Source organism: Eulemur rufifrons, chromosome 21 (genome assembly GCF_041146395.1).
Source record: "Eulemur rufifrons isolate Redbay chromosome 21, OSU_ERuf_1, whole genome shotgun sequence".
Lineage (NCBI taxonomy): Eukaryota > Metazoa > Chordata > Mammalia > Primates > Lemuridae > Eulemur > Eulemur rufifrons.
This window is the reverse complement of record NC_091003.1, coordinates 2412514-2428682: the sequence shown is the minus strand read 5'-3', so window position 1 is coordinate 2428682 and position 16169 is coordinate 2412514. Positions and strand designations below refer to the sequence as shown.

The 16169-nt window shown below is 44.4% G+C and overlaps 1 protein-coding gene across 4 annotated transcripts in view; it reads left to right on the top strand.

Annotated features, from left to right (window-relative positions):
• The window catches only part of GLT1D1 (glycosyltransferase 1 domain containing 1), a 49736-nt gene that overhangs the window by 14360 nt on the left and 19207 nt on the right, over nucleotides 1-16169 (top strand). For 3 of the 4 annotated variants that reach the window (XM_069496793.1, XM_069496792.1, XM_069496794.1), the window contains exons 4-8: nucleotides 2059-2110; nucleotides 6452-6488; nucleotides 7999-8055; nucleotides 10143-10238; nucleotides 10893-10942. In XM_069496793.1, the coding sequence (XP_069352894.1) occupies nucleotides 2059-2110; nucleotides 6452-6488; nucleotides 7999-8055; nucleotides 10143-10238; nucleotides 10893-10942 (292 nt within the window). The remainder of the gene's footprint in view (nucleotides 1-2058; nucleotides 2111-6451; nucleotides 6489-7998; nucleotides 8056-10142; nucleotides 10239-10892; nucleotides 10943-16169) is intronic. The other variant, XM_069496795.1, reaches the window with a different exon arrangement.

The following is a 16169-nucleotide window of genomic DNA, read 5'->3' as shown; positions in this document are numbered from 1 at the left end:
TTATATTTGTACAGCATTCTGGAGTGAATTGGAAGGCTTGGTTAAAAAAAAATAATCACTCCAATTTCTTTGTATAACAAATGCAATCATGAGAATTAAAATAGCGATAAAAGCAATATGAATCCTCTATGATCATATAAAAATTGTGAAAGAAGAGGAAATTAAATCCAAAGAACTAAATATGCATGTGTACCCAAAACAAAGCACTTTTCTGTCTTTCTTTTTTTTCAATAGAGATTGAAACAAAGAACTTTTCTGATGATCAAGTGAGGTGACAACAGGCTTCCTGGGGTGATTCCGAAGACAGGTTGAGGGGTTCTGTGCAGTTGCCCCCCCAATAATGTTGTTATTGAGGAAGTCTCCCCTGTGTGTAGAATAACTCTGAATTAAGTTTACAGACAGCCAACAAGTACCGTCTAAGTAACCTTTCAGCTCTTTTAAGTCTTTGAATCATTGTTAAAAAAACAAAACATAACAGGTAATTGATTTTAACCCAATAGATCACCAGCCTTCAATTTTCTGTGGCTTGTCTATAGCCGTCGCACGGCTGGGCGGCTCTAGCGAGGGAATTCGGAACTGGTCAAGTCTTGATTTCACTGGAACAGAACCCAGGACAGTACTCAAAGTTCTGTTGTGCAGCCTAAGGTTCCTTTTTTTGTAACATAGGTGTTGGTCTCGCTTCTTAGCACCAGGGTTGGGGATGCTAAAAGCTCTGACTTCAGCACTAGACAATTCATCCATGTGAGAAAAAACACCTGCGCCCTGTAAATCTGTTGAAACAATAATAATTAAAAACACACCCAGGGTTACAGGAAGATGCCATTATACTTAGGACGCTAGTTCTTCCTGAAGACTTCCTGAACATACGTGTGGCAGTGCAGCCTTTTTAAAACAGAGTACACTCTGTGTGCACATGCGTGTGTGTTTTGTATGTGTGTGTATTACAATGAACAGGGGCGTTAAAGCACTCTGGGGTTACCTTCAAAGGTGATCTATCATTACAAGTTTTCCTGTTGTCGCTGTCCTTACCCTCTTAAAACTTATTACCTTTAGATTCATGTTGTTTGCAATGCCCCGCCTCCTATTAATAGAAGGAAAATAATTCTGTTTACCAGAAACAATATTGAGTGAATTTATCTTATAGTATTATTAGTATTATTCACTGCATTGTTATTAAAACAAACATTGATTTTTATTTGGGGGAGTTATTGATCCAGGTTAGTGGGCAGGAGAGCTGCATGAATCATAGGTTTCTCGTCCGACACAACAGAGCACACTTTTCTATAAAACAGAGCATGAAACTTGTTTAGCTTTATAATGAGTGCTTCATTTTTAACTGAATACTTTTCAATAGTTGTATTTTTCCTATGGGGTATATTTTTGAACTTTGTTAGTATGTTAAACTTTTTTCCTGTGTAGTAGAGCGTTTGAACTTATTTTAGCATCAGCTTTCTGACTTATAAATATTACAAGTATTTGGCAATTATATTATAAATATCAAAATGAAAGAGTATTTGAAACTTGTGGAAATTGTTTTGCGAAGGACCATCCAGGTACATATTGGAAAAAATATTGCTAAGCAGATGAGCAGATTTTGTATAAAATGAAGTACCTCAAAAACAAAACAAAACAAAACAAATTTCTCATCCACGGACATTCAGGAAGTGTTGAGCGTTTCAGCAGAGTCTTCCTTTGGCAAAGCTGCCAGAGTGGAGTCGCCCTTGAACCTGCAGGGGGGCTTCCCCGACCTGCTTGTGTCTTGCATCTGGATTTCCAGCTTTTGGACCGTATCCCTGCTTCTCTAACCTCGCATGGAAGGAACAAGAAAAGTAGGAAGTTTTGAGCTTCATTTATTTTACTTCCCACACACACAACTTTTTTTCTTGTTGTGAGTAAAGATTAAATCTAACGGCCAACGACCACAAGTAATAAAGATGGATTGCATTTTAAATTTGGTGTCTTACCTTGTCTCTCTTCATTTGTTCCGAAGAGCAGTTTCACGGTTACGTTAATTGCATCGTGGCCTAATTGTCTCCGTTGTTTTTGTTCATTTACCAGGTTTGCTGTCGCTTTTACAGAGTCGATGAAGGAGACGGCACACGTGCAGTGGGTACGTGTTGATCTCGTGTTGTTGCTTTGGTTGTGCCGGTGAAACCGCAGGGTTGCAGAACCGGAAGGCAGTCTCAGCGGTGTTCCACGGACGAAGCCTGCTGTAGACACGTCAGTGCATTATGTTTCCCATATATCGATGTTTTTTGCGTGTGGATACTCTAAAAACTTCACTGAGGTTTTTTTGTTTGTTTTTTTTTTAATGTTGTTATTGAATAACAAAAATAGCCCAGTAGCCAAATCTCTTAATGTTTTGTCTGTTTTCTGTTTACGTTCTCAGCCGGGGGGATTTAGAGGCTGCACTGTGCGTGTTGCAGCAACCTGGTGTCTACGGAGAGGGACGATCTCTTAGATGGCAGAGGTGGTCTCCTAGGTGGGACTGTTTGGGAGTCAGGGTTTTGTGGATCTACCGGGCAGTTCACTTACTGACTTTTGTGTTCGCTGTGACTGAGGGTCAGCCGCATCGAGCTGGTGGGGAGTTCTCAGGGGGAAGCTGTGTAAAGACCCCGTTGAGCTTTGCAAGAGAAACTCCGGGGATTGGTCATATCTAGTAAGTGAATCATTTCTAATAACTTCTATTAAGACGGGTTTTCCTTGGGGATTTCTTCATGGAATTGCAAATATTCTTTACTTTTTTTTTTTTTTTCATGTGAGATTCCTGGAAATCGAGAAGTTTTAAAATAATTTGAAAGGATGGAGAAAACTCATCCATCACAGGTGTAGATCCTGAGTTTACCTTTTACATGACCCGGGGCTCAAACGTGTAGCGTGACCACAGGTGCTGCTTCTAATCTATTCTGTTGCCCAGGCAGAGTATGAGAGGGGAATGTTCTGGATAAAATCAGCAGTAATTCTGAGTTGTTCACTCCGTGGATTTAATGGTTTTAAGAAACCAAAATCTCCTCTGGGATGTTCCTGTTGACATTCCTGTTGCTTGACACTGGGTGCTGCGCTCACCTCCCTTGATTTTGCCCCAGATCATGGGTGGTTTTAGGTTCATCTCTGCCTCCTGCTCCATGCAGGGTCTGATGGAATAACATCCCAGTCTAGTTTTTAAATGTCTTCCTCATCTCACCCACGCATATTTTCTGTCCTGAAAAACTTTTTCCTTGGTTCCATTGTTGGAGTTCAGTGGCAAGTTCACGTCACCACCAGCCCCGTTTGTTTTTTTTTTCACATTATTATTTTCTTTTTTGCTTGAAAACAGATTTCTAAGGGGAAAGAGCAGGGGGAGGAAAAAGACACCGTGTCTCCCGAAACATGCCCCATTTCTCTGTGTTTTATGGCTTAGATGTATTTTGTGAGCTTTACGTGTATGGGTCATGATTTCATTTAAGCCATTTGTCATTATGAATATTTTTACCAGTACTTTTAACAAAGCCATGAACAGAGGTGGTGTTGTAATTTCAAAATGAGAATCATTCCTGTCTCTGCCCCGTAGAGCCTAGAGTTGTGCATGTATTTCAAAAGTATTATCTGTGTGGTTTCCATTTGTGGAAAGTTTAATTTCAGAAGTTTAACCTCTGTGTTATATTAATCAAAGAATGGGAGGTCATTTTGTTGTTGTTGTCTATTGTTCCATTATATTAAAAAGGTACCAACTAGCACTTGGGTCTGCTGGAAAGCCACCCCTATTCAGAGGTTTCTATCCCATGGGACTCGGGCTTTTTACAGCCAGGAATGGGCCAAGCAGGCGGTGGTTCCTCACGTCGTTACAAACGGCCAATCTCCCCATCCCGTCCGCCCTCCACCTCTGCCGTGGTCATTCATGCCTCAGTGAGCTCATCTCGCAGGGCAGGCGCTGCACGGGAACTTCGACTCCTGTGTTATTTCAAAGCAAATGAATAAGTAATAAATATTGAGCAAAGAAAGCTAATTTGTATTTGTAACATTTCAATATAGAAAATGTCTTTTCAAAATCAATACGAGCTATTGACTTTTGCCAGCTTCCTTCCATTACAATCACTGAAAACAGCCCGCTGGGCCCAGGCTGTTTCATCCTGTAACTGGCTTTGCTTGATCTGCCTGGATACGGTTTCCAAATGCCATTTATGGTATGTTTTCAAAGTCTGTATAGGACTTGGTACTTATGTTTTTTCAGGTCTTCAGTTGATTTTAGAGAAATAATGCTCAGAGATGCAGGAAGACCAGCAGATAGATCCCGAAGTCTCCACACACAGCCAATTCCTTGTGCTGCCAGGATTGAGACACTAATTTAATTAATTTTGGAGAGTGTGGATAAAGGAATTTTTTTTTATTTTTTTATTTTTATTTTTTTTTAAGACAGAGTCTCAGTCTGTTGCCCAGGCTAGAGTGCCTTGGTGTCAGCCTAGCTCACAGCAACGTCGAACTCCTGGGCTCAAGCGATCCTCCTGCCTCAGCCTCCCGAGTAGCTGGGACTACAGGCACCACTGCGCCCGGCTAATTTTTCTGTTTTTAGTAGAGCCGGGTCTCAGGCTTACTCAGGCTGGTCTCACACTCCCAAGCTCAGCCATCCTCCTGCCTTGGCCTCCCAGAGTGCTGGGATTACAGGTGTGAGCCACCGTGCCCAGCCAAGGAATTTTTTTGAAAGCAACATTATGAATTTATATATTTCTAATTGCAGAGCATGTTTCCAATGAAGTAGTGGCGAGACTATAAACTCTATTTTGCCTCACCTTATGTTCATCTAGAATTATGTTGAATATTTTATTGTCAAACACTTGTATTAACTGTAAAGTTAATACAGTTAAACAGTACTTTAACATCCATCTTAAAGATGTTCCCCAGGCTGGTGTTTCAGGCACAGAGTTGGTTAAGAAAGAAGCTCTCCTGGCATCCGCTGCATTCCAATAACATTTTTTTCCAGGTTCTCAGTGAAATTACAATTAAACAAAAGGAATATTTTAGGGCTCTGAACTTCAGTTTCTATTAATAATTTCAAACGATTGCTGTTAGACTTTTTTTTCCCATTAAAGTTATTATCTTTTTTTAACTAGCAGAGATTTTCAAAACTCTTTTAAAGGCTCACTGTTGTAAGGGCATTTGGAAGGGCCACTGCTGTTTGCCTTTGGGAGGTTGCAGGTGCTTCTCATGGTTAAATACCAGATGTGATGCTGAGGACAGAACCAGAACCGAAGCCACACCAGGGCTCGAGTGTGATCCACCCCCTGCGTGGACGCCGCCTCTTCCCAAACCTCCCCTTCAGTGGGCAGGGGGGGAAGGGGGGGGTGCGGTAGGCTATGTCTCTGTCTTCCCACGGACCTTCTCTCCTTCTCTGCCCCGGCAGGGCTGTTTCACCTTTGATTTGTTTCCCCAAATATAAAACTGGCTTGGGGCAAACTCCAAAGCGGATCAGCACGCCCCATGCAGTGCCTGGGACTCCACGGGGCCCCCAGGACCTGTCTGTATCCCCATGTGCACCTGCACACACAGGTGTGCCGTCCAGGACTCCAGCTACCCAGCCAGCTCAGCCACGTCATGCACTGACCCAGACTGCTTAAGTCACACGACAAGATGCACATTTTTTTTTTTTTTGGACTCTTTCACCAAAATTTTGATCATGCAAGAGAAACAGCTGTCGGCATCTACTTGACCCCTGAGCCACTTAAGAGATTCCTCACTCTCCCCCCACTTCTACCTTTGCGTCTAAACTGGATGTTGAAAAATATTTTGCCATAATTTCCAAAGGAACTGGAGAAATGGACTCTTTTTTCTCTCTGGTAGTTTAGGGAAGTTCTACCAGACAGCAGCGCAAGGGATGGGAAGTTGATATCTTGGTGGGAATATCCAATGCAGCCACACACATGCCACCTTGCTTCTTGAGGTCAGGGGGCGTCTGGGGAGGTCCTTGCGGGGTCCTGGAGTCAGTCCGTCCTCCCCCGCCTGGAGGAGTCGGCCCCTTGCACCATCATGTGGGCGGCTCCTCTTCCTCCTCTTGTCTTTTTTCTTTTTTCCCGGCGGTCCGGAGAATAGAAATGTGTCCCCATAACACGCTTCCCACTTTCTGCTTGGGGGCAGGACGTGGACCGCGTCGCTGGCATGTTTTCCCGCTGAGCTTCAATAGCATCTCTGCTAACATGGTGGCTGGGAAATCATAAAATCGCATTAAGCCTAATTTAAGAGACAGTTTTTTTCTTTGTGCCTCTTAACTTATAGATGCTGTATTTTTAACGGCAAAACCCATTAAGAGCAGAGGTAACGCAGTGCTCTTAAAGAGTAATGAGTCTGTGAGCAGCTGCGTAGGTAATGCCTAGTGATGTTTTCCAAGAGGATTTTTTAATGACCTTCATTTTATTTCTATAAAGCAGTCATCCTGGATGATCATATTCACTTTTTTTTCCCTTTCTCCCCTCTTTCCCAGCCACATGCTAGGGGTAAGATCTATGTCCAGAGTCAAGGTAAGGATTTTTAAATATATCTATTTTTATTTATTTATTTATTTTAGTAAAGGGATACAGAAAGAATACATATATATTTTTATTTATTTTTATTTTTTTTCATATATATTTTTAAAGAATGAGTCCTATCTTTTAGAAGCACATGCTGAGATGTTTATGGAGGAGATAATACGATTTCTGAGATTGACTTAAAAATAATCAGTAGAATGGATACATTTTTATTAATATCTAACATTAGTGTAAACTATAAATAGGAGAAATTACAAATAAAGAATTTAAAACACAGATCACGTAACATTTTCTACCAGCGGAAAGAGCAGTGTACTCCATCGCTGGTGGTATAGACACAAAGCCAAACGCCGAGCTGCTCTATTTCAGTTGACTTGGGCCGGGGTGACCCGGAATATTTCTCCCCCCACTGACCTCCTCCCCTCCCCCAGTCCTGCCCCTGTGGGGGCATCTGACGCCCCTCGTAAAACACTCTGAGGTCGAAACACACTTTGTGAGCCACCGTGGTACCCGATAGAAGTCATGGAGAGCAGGTCCAAGGAAGAACGTATTAATACAACTGATTCCAAGCTCGGGTTGGGTAGGCTCAGAGGCCAAGGCCAGGAGGCCAAGTCTCATGGGGACTTTTCCATGGCCCCAAGCACCAAGAATGCACATGGCCTGGGGGCCCGCCTTAGCTGGGGCACAGCATCTTAGGGGCATGGTGTCATTGCTCTGGTGGTTTCAATGACATTTTTAGCTGGTGCAGCAGGAAAACAACAGGCTGTGAAGCAGTGTGTAGGTTTGAATGCTGCCTGCACGCTGCCAGTTTGACCCTCGGTTTCCAGCGGGATAAACCGGAGAAACCAACCTGCTCAGCAGGTCTTTAAGGATTCCCAGTGGTGTGTGGACAGTCTGAGCCCGGGGGAACTCAGAGACAGCGGCTGTTAAGAAGCCACTGTTTGTAATACTCAGCGTGAATGACATCCAGGTGAATGTCAGAGGTGGTTGGATGGCTTGATTTACATTTTACAAAACTGCCCGATTTTTCTGTTAAATGTTGCCTCTGAATTTTCTAAATCTGCAAACGTTTGTTTGTTCAGAGCAAGTTAAACTTAACGCATGTGTCTGAGGAAATGACACAGGCAGACTGCAGACAGTCGTGCGTGATTCAGTGAGGGCTGAGATCAGAGCCGCTAGGTTTGAGCTGGTCATGTTTTAGAAACCTGTTACTTACACACGTTTTTTTAAAGGAACTCAAGGTTGCTGTCACCCAGAGGCAGTTTGGTCCAGTTGTGGATCAGGGGGTTGAAAGATCAGTTTTCTTGTTTGGAACCTGTGGGCTCATTTTGACCCTCCTGTGCAGGGGGGCTTAGTGGGACTTTACTGAAATACTCAGAACTTAGAGCGGCTTTGTAAGAAACAAGTCCCACCGCTGCTCAGACTTCAGCACAGAATAACTGGTTGTGTTTCAGCAGTCTCAGCAAAGTCATCTTCTCTTTCTCTTGTTCCTTTGACCCAGGAATCACGACAACACCAAACGCCGCCTTTAACTGGAACACCTTTCTTCAACGTGCAGGTAAGACGTGACATCTTCTCAGGGGATTTTGACCGAAGCGCATCTTGTCAGCGTCAGTGACTTGGAACGTTCATGTGGTTTTGAAAAAGTGGCCGTCAGGTCAGAGAAAGGTGCTGTTTTAGGGAGAACAAGGGCAGGAAGTAACACGAATTTGAACAAGGCAAGACTGGGAGAGTGAACTTAATGTCCCTCCTCTCTGTGACCTCATTAGTGGCTTCATCCCTGTGGGGAACAGCAGGGCCAGAGCGGGAGGAAGAAAGCTCCGGCCCTTTCTCCTGCTTTTCTTGGAGGACATGTCCCACATTTTTAGTGTCACTCCCTGCCACATTTGTTCTTTTAAAAAATAACAACCTCATGTGTTCATTTTATTTTACTGCACTAATTACACACGTAATAAATGACCATTGTATAACAACGAGACCATATAGATCTGCAAAATGAAACAAAAATTTAAATCACTTGAAATCTCAGCACCAAAAAGGAATTGTTATTAATGTTTGGTGTGATCTTTCCCAAGAATTTTACATCTATATATATAATGTTTTTTAAAAGACAAAACCAAGCTTTCCTTATTACTCTAACCTGCCTTATTTATCCATTATGATAATAAGAATAGAACTCACTCATCCTTTTTAAAAAAAAAATTCTGAAGTTTACATGGCCTCCCCGAGTGCTAGGATTTCACCACATGCAACTTGAAGCACAAGAATTCTTGTTTTAACCAGAAATATTTTTCCCTAGAGACAGACATGCTGGTCACCATTACAGGGGCCAAACCGTGGGATCCAGGGAGAGTTGAAGTTGTAGGTCCCACCGCAAACATCTCAGAAGAGACTGAAAATGCAAAACCAGTGCCCAGCCCTCAACAACCAGGAGGCCACCCCGAGCCTATTTTCACTCCAGAAACTCAAAACAAAGCCCCCGCTGTTTACTGTGTGTCGGTGTTGGGTTTCCTTGAAAAGAAGCATTTCCAAGCATTTTATTAGAAGTAATCTTCCTTGCGTGCTCATCAATCCCATCGACAGCAGCAGGGCTGCTCCCGGCATTACAGATGAACCCGCGAGATCCAATCGCTTTATCACGCGGCAACCGAGTGCCGTTACTCAGAACCACTGGGCCTCTTTGAAATTGCCTGTGGTGAGGTGATTTCATCTCCGATCTATCACAGGACGCCGCTGCATTGTAATGAAGATTCATAATTTCCAAAGGGAGGGTGATTTGTCACCAGGTTCCGCGGTCGCGGGGTTGATTGTTTCATTGGTCTCACTGTGGAGTGATTAACGGAACAGCCCGGAGATTTTAAGCACTCCTTAGCAAGCGTTTCTCTGTGGCTGCAGTTTAATCTTAATGTGTGCAATTAGAAGCTGTAAATGCACGCAGAATATACGGGCTTGGGGGGACTTTGCTGGTGGCTCCAGGAGCTGACAGGGGTAGGTAACGGCTCACGGGTGGACGTGGAATTAATCCGCATCTCTGGGCTTTATGATCCGGCGTCTGTTCTCATTTGTGAGGTCGTCCGTCTTTGTCGTGCTGCACACTCTGGGGATGGGCTGTCCTCAGCATCCTTCCTTGTCTTCCCCTGGCCTCCGGAGCATCTGAAACCTGGGACTGTGATTTGTCACTTCCACTTTGGGCTTCAGACGGTGACAAAGGAGCATGATAGAGCGAATCCCATACGGACTGTCGGTGATCGGCACCCTCCGCATTCTTATCAACCGTCACCTTGACACCAGGGGCAGCGGGTGGGGAAGGGCCCCATTTAACACTAGGACTTACAGTTTCATCCAATTCCTATCCAGAATGGGATCCAAATCTTTTCTAGGAGCTCTGGCTCCAATTTCTGTGGTAGTTGAGTCACTTGTTGCTGTCATCCTTCCGCCTTGCAGCAGAGACACGCTTGCGTCGCACGGGCCGGGCTCAGCTCAGGTTCACCCAGCAGAAGGAATGAGTTTACTGCAAGGACATGACCGTAAATGCAAGAGTAGAAACAGCCGGCACAGGAGGCAGAGACCTCGCTTCCGAGGTGCACCTGTGGCATAGAGTGACCCCCCTCCTGAACTCTTCTATCCTGAACTCTTCCCTTGCAGAGATTAACCAAAGTGCTGATACCTTACACGTGTTTCTTCTGATCTGTGGACTTCGACAAGTCAAAGATCCTCTTTATTTGGTGGATGCATTTTCAGGTATGTTTTCTGGCATTTCCTTCCCCCTGTGTTTGTGGAATCCCATCTGGGCACATGTCTCGGCATCTCTCTTTAGGACTTCGAGTTTTATTTCCTCATCCTTTGCACACGAGCAGAGCTGCTTGTTGAGAACAAGCAGAAAAATAATTCATGGGACGAGCAGCTCTGTGTAGTGATTTCGGTTTAGTTTTCTATTGTCCTGTGGACACAGCTTCTGGGGTCACTATTCATGAAAATAGTGAATAGTTGCAAGACCCAAAGAATTTTATCTGGAAATAAAACTCCAGATAAATGTGCCAACTTGTGTGATGCATTCGGAGTTGTGTTCATTGTTTATCTATACTGTCCTCAGTATGTTCTAAATCCCATATTGAGTTGTGATGGTGTGTTCATCCTAGTTATCTAATAAATTAAAAATATGGATAATGTGTAACATTGTAGAAAAAAATACTTTTAAAAGCATAAAATTTCAAATATATAAATTCTAAATAAATATAATCTAAATTGACTAATATTAATGAAAGCCAAATGATATGAAATGATTTATTAATATAATATGGAGTAATTTATATTAAACTTCATGGTGCTTGCAGCCGTGACCTAAACCATTCTAAAAGGTTTTTTTTTTTTTTTTTTCCTTTTTTTCTTCCCAAGAGTGGCACCAAGAAGAGCCCAATGTTTACATGGTCATCGTAGGTCCTGAAGTAAGTTGCTGCGCTCTGAACATTTATCTCATCTTTCTTTTCTGTAGACTTTTAATGTATTTTCTAAAATTAGTTTTTCTGGTTGCCTGGGGACCCTCACAGCATGCCTTGGGGGTCTCAAGCTCTTCTCCATGTTCTCAGAGGCTTTTGGAAATAATACATTTACCCGGGAAGAGGCCACGTAAGCTATTAAATATATCAAGGCTGGAATCTGTGAGGCCACATTGAATACCGCGTGGAACATGAATTACCCCTAAATCCAGCAGTTTGCTTTGTACGACTCACACACACACACACACACACACACTCTCTCTCTCTCTCACACACACACAGACACACATACACACATTAGGTGCTAGCCTTTTGGTGATACCAATGTAATTCCTGGTGCACTAATTAATGTGAAGCCCCGTAATAGCAAAGTTATTATTTTTTAAATTCTCCTTTCATCCTTCTATTTGAAGAACACTGGAAGAAAAAGTTTTCATTCAATGCTAAAATTCTTGCCGACCAGGAGAGAAGGCCTCAGGTTCAGAGCTGTGGGCTGGTGACAAAACAATATCTAAAAAGAATTTAATAATATGGTTTTCTTTTTAATTGTCTTTATTTTTATGGTCACGTCCTATTTATACCACATGATACTGGCTTTCCAGTTAGGAAAATTTCCTTTAAAAATAAACCGACTCCACGCAGAGGATTAAATAAACAATAGCACCTGCAGGTGGCTTGCAGATGTGACCAATGGCGACAGTGTATGCAAACGGCTGAAGTTTGGGAAACAGTGTTACAAAGTGTTTGCGTGCGCGGTGGGAGAAAGACGTAGAAAGAAACTTGCTGGAGAGAGACATTCACACACCCTGAACTGAAGATGGTCTCATCTCCGTGTCTGACTTTTTCCGGCTCCCGTTGCCAGGAAGCCCACAGGGGGAGCAAGCTTGGAAACACACGGGTAGCGCTAAATACCTGGCAGGAAACGAAGACCTGGCGTCCGAGCCACAGAGGTAGCAGCGGGGCTCCCGGACACACGGCACGTCCTGGGCTTATCTGGTACCTTCAGCTCTGCGGCCCGCAGGGCAGCCACAGGTGCCACTAATTTCTTAATGGCTTCTGAAGTGACAGCCTTTTAGGAGGACTCCTGCCGCCGCTGCTGTTTCCATGTGAAACAGTCGGGAATGTTTTTCACATCCCGGAGGAAATACGTCTCTTCTACCATTTCTTTTTGGAACGCACCGCCTTGCCTCTAACTTCTGTTTGCCTCCTTTTGAGAGGCAAAATGTTTCTCTTCCCTCCTACTTTGACCGCTAGGACCCCCGTCCCGGCAGGCCCTGTGTGCTCATGAGAGAGCCCAGTCTGTGTTTAGGGAATAATTGCCAGGTGTATACAGTGGCAGCTCCTCCCTGTCCCTTTCTCTCCCCGGAGCCCCGTCACGTGGGAGACCCCAGTGAAGAAACGGCACCTGCTCAGTCATGTCCTCAGCCACAAGCTTCAGAAACGGCCTCCGGCTCAACATCCGCAAAAGGACGTTTGTTGAAAGAATCCGAGTGGTCACAAGGAGACTCACGGGGCAGGCTGCAGAGCCAGCTTGGATTTGGGAAAGAACCAGGACATCGTGGAGGTGGGGACTCGGGTCAAGGAGCCCCTCATCCGAGGCACCACACCTGGGAAAGGTGAGCCCCGCCCACTGCTCAGTCTCTGCGACGTTCTGGTCAAGGTTCAGAGTGGCGGGAGAGGACGTCGGATTGTGCGGGCTCAGGGTCACCTCCCACCCTTTGTGACACACTTGATTCTACTCTCACTAGACTGTGTCCCATAGGACGGGGTGAGAAGGGATCCGAAAGGAACGTGAGCCCCGGCAGGAGAACCGAGACGGATGCTCCAGTTCAGACGACAGACCTGAACCGATAATGACGAGGCTGGGACGTGTCACCAGTGGGAAGTCCGTGGCCGGGTTCATGTCACGTGGACGTTTGCACCGACCGTGTCTGGGCCCAGCCAAAGGCAGTGACAGTAGCTTTCTTTTGAATATCCTCACTCCGCTTTTTGTTAATAATTGCCGATTTTCCACTCTCCCAATCATTCACAAAATAGGAGAGTGGATGTTCTTAGAGTGCTTAAAAAAAATTACTGATGCCCTGTATGTTTTGATTTTAGAAGCCATACGTATGTTTATTTTTGTGATCATTCTTAGCAAGGACTTTGTTTTGCAAAGACAGGTCCCAGTGCCGTACGAAATCCACACGGTCACCCACAGCTGCTGACTGCTGGCAACTTGGGTGACACCCCCGCCCCCGATCACAAGGCCATTGATACATATTAACTATCAGAATCACGAAAAGTTTAGCTCTGCATGGCAGCGTCTTAGAATGGTTATACACGCATGTCATGGACCCTAGAGCCAGCTACCTGGGTACACATGACTTAAACACCCTGTGCCTCAGTTTCCCCACCTGTAACGTGGGGATGACGAAGCCACCGCCACCTGCCTCGCAGTGTGCTGTGAGGGGTCAGGGAGCGAGGACTTGAGCAGCGTCTGGAACAGTGCCTGGCTCTCGGGCCGCATCCTCTGAATGTTACATAAAAGATCTTTTCTTGCCCGTGTTTCTTTGCTGCTTTGACATGCTGCGATTCTGTCTTAGCTGTGGGACGGCTCGCGCGTGGCTTTGGTTTCTATTAAAGCTGCTTTGATGTCTCGGTTCAACCGTTTCAACAGAGCGTGTGGTTCCTGCTCGCGGGGGCTCCGGTGTGGGTGCATCTCCTGGTGCTCTTTGATAAGCAGCGTGGTGTGAGCATGTGGCTTGAGTGCGGCAGCGTAAGGACTTTCCATGAGAACTCCTCGTATCAAAGATGATTTCCCTTACGCCCGGGAGTTGAAACAATATATTTCGCTAGAAAATACATAAGCCTGGAAGGAGGAAATGAGAATGTTCTTTGTGGCTGGCGATGCCTTGGCCTTTTAAAATTTCATAACATGTGCTTTCATTAAATAAAAATACCCACCCTTCTTTTTTTCTCTATCTTGTGTTTTGTTCCACTCGGCTTCACTAAGAGATTTGAAAATGAACTGATGTGGAAGGTAAAACCCAGAAAAACTTAAGGCAGTTTTTAGTTTCAACTTCAAAGTTGCTGTTATACCTTCAGTTAAATTTTACTTCAAGCGTTAGGCATTTTAGTGGTCTTATAAAAATTCGATTTTTTTCCCTTGACAAATTACCTAGTTAATCCTGAGAGCAGAGGCATGCCAATGAGATTAAAAAAAAAAAAAAACCAAGAGAAATTTCTAACTAAAGTTATCGTAAGTAAAATATTTAATATTACTTTGAAAATTAATACATAGAGCCAAAAGAAGGTATTCATTGGACTGTTCACTTTTTCCATTATGAGATGTTAGGATTATAATATAATTCAATTGTTTAGGATAATTTGAACAAAAGGAATCAGAAATGGGAAATAGAAAGGTAGGGTCAGTCAGTAGAGTCAGTGGTTATTCATTTAGCAAACATTATTAAGCAAAGAACTGTATGTGGAGCATTGCACATGGCCTTGGGAGGGACATGGGGACGTACAAGGAGAAGATGTGGACAGGTGTCACAAAAGCTCAGCCCCTGTGCAGTAGGAGGTGTTAGGAGAGTTTGGGGAGGAGATGTTACTTTGGGGCAGATGACAGGATAGTTGAGTCTCAGAGAGATACTGTCTGCACCTTGGCGGATGAATGGTTTTGGGGACAGAGGGTAACATTCCTGGTAGGGAGAATTTGGGGACGCAGCTAGATATAGCTGGGGTACAGTAGGTAAATAAATAAGTAGGTAGGCAGGTGTTTCACAACCCACGTGAGCCTTTTATGAGCTATTTGATGAAATCTTTTGAACAGAAACCAGAGAGGCTGTAGAGCATGGTTTTAGGAATTCAGGCTGCAGAGTCAGACTGCCTGAATTTGAACACTGGCCCGGTAACTTTCTAGCTGTGTGATCCTGGTACAGTCACACAGCCTCTCTGAGCTTCAGTGTCCTCATGTCTAAAAGGCAGGTGATGATACCAGGATTGAGAAATGAGTTCATGCACATGTGAGGGACTTAGCACAGATTCAGCACAGAGTAAGTAGCCAGGAAGTATTCACTATTAACTGGAAATATCTTTAAAGAGAAAAACTCACAGCTACAATAGGGCGTTGGCGTTTGACTTTTTGCCTCTACTCGTACAGCAGATACCATGTCCTGGTATCTGGTTCTAACCAGGCACTGAATGTATTTTAAGTGGTTCAGTCTTCCCAACTGTCCTCAGGTGCTGTTATTGTTCCCATTTTACTACAGATGAGCAAGGGAAGACCCAGAGAGGTGCATTACTGTGCACGAGGCTGGTAGGTTGCATGGGGGACCGGACGCTGGCAGTCTGTGTCCAGAGCCCCACCGGTCTCTGCTGCCTCTAACAATCTGCACACACATTTGCTTAAACACAGGAGCCTGTCAAGGAGCAAAAATTACTGGTGTAGCAGATCAGTTCGAAAACATTGCCATTAATTTTAACATGAATTCAACACACATGCTGTCAGCGATATCAGTCTCCAGGGATGCAATGGGACAAGACACAGCCCTGCCCCGGAGGACGCGTTCCTTCCAGTGTGGACAGGAATAAAGTCCAGACTCAGGGATGCTAGACTGTGACGAACGCACAGACTGCCCTCGGCCTTCTGGAAAACTGAGATGGAAGTCACGTGCCACAAAATTGACCATTTCAAAGCTCACGATCCAGGGAGTTTTAGTCTATTCACAAAGCTATGCAGCCATCACTCCTGATTCCAAAATATTTTCCTCAACCCAGAAGCATGTCCTGTATGTGTTAAGCAGTCACTTCCCATTTCCTCTGCACCCCAATAACTCCTAATTAGCCCCTTGGAGACCCCCCTGGTAACCACTAATCTACTCTATGGAGTTGCCTATCGGGACATTCCGTGTCGATGGAATCCCACGTGTGTTCTTCTGTGCTTGGTTCGACTCACACAGCACAATGTCTTGAATCCACACTGTAGCATCACTCACCACTTCCTCTTTGTGGGAAACCCTCCCTTGGATGGATAAACCCTTGGTCGTAGATTTACTGAAGGTTCCCACTTACTCTGCTGGAAAGTTTTTGGACAAAATCCATCTGCATCAGTTAAGTGAGCGAATCTCAACGCAGTGTCGTGTCATTGTCAGATTATCCCATTTCTGAAACGACTCTGTTCCAAACCCTT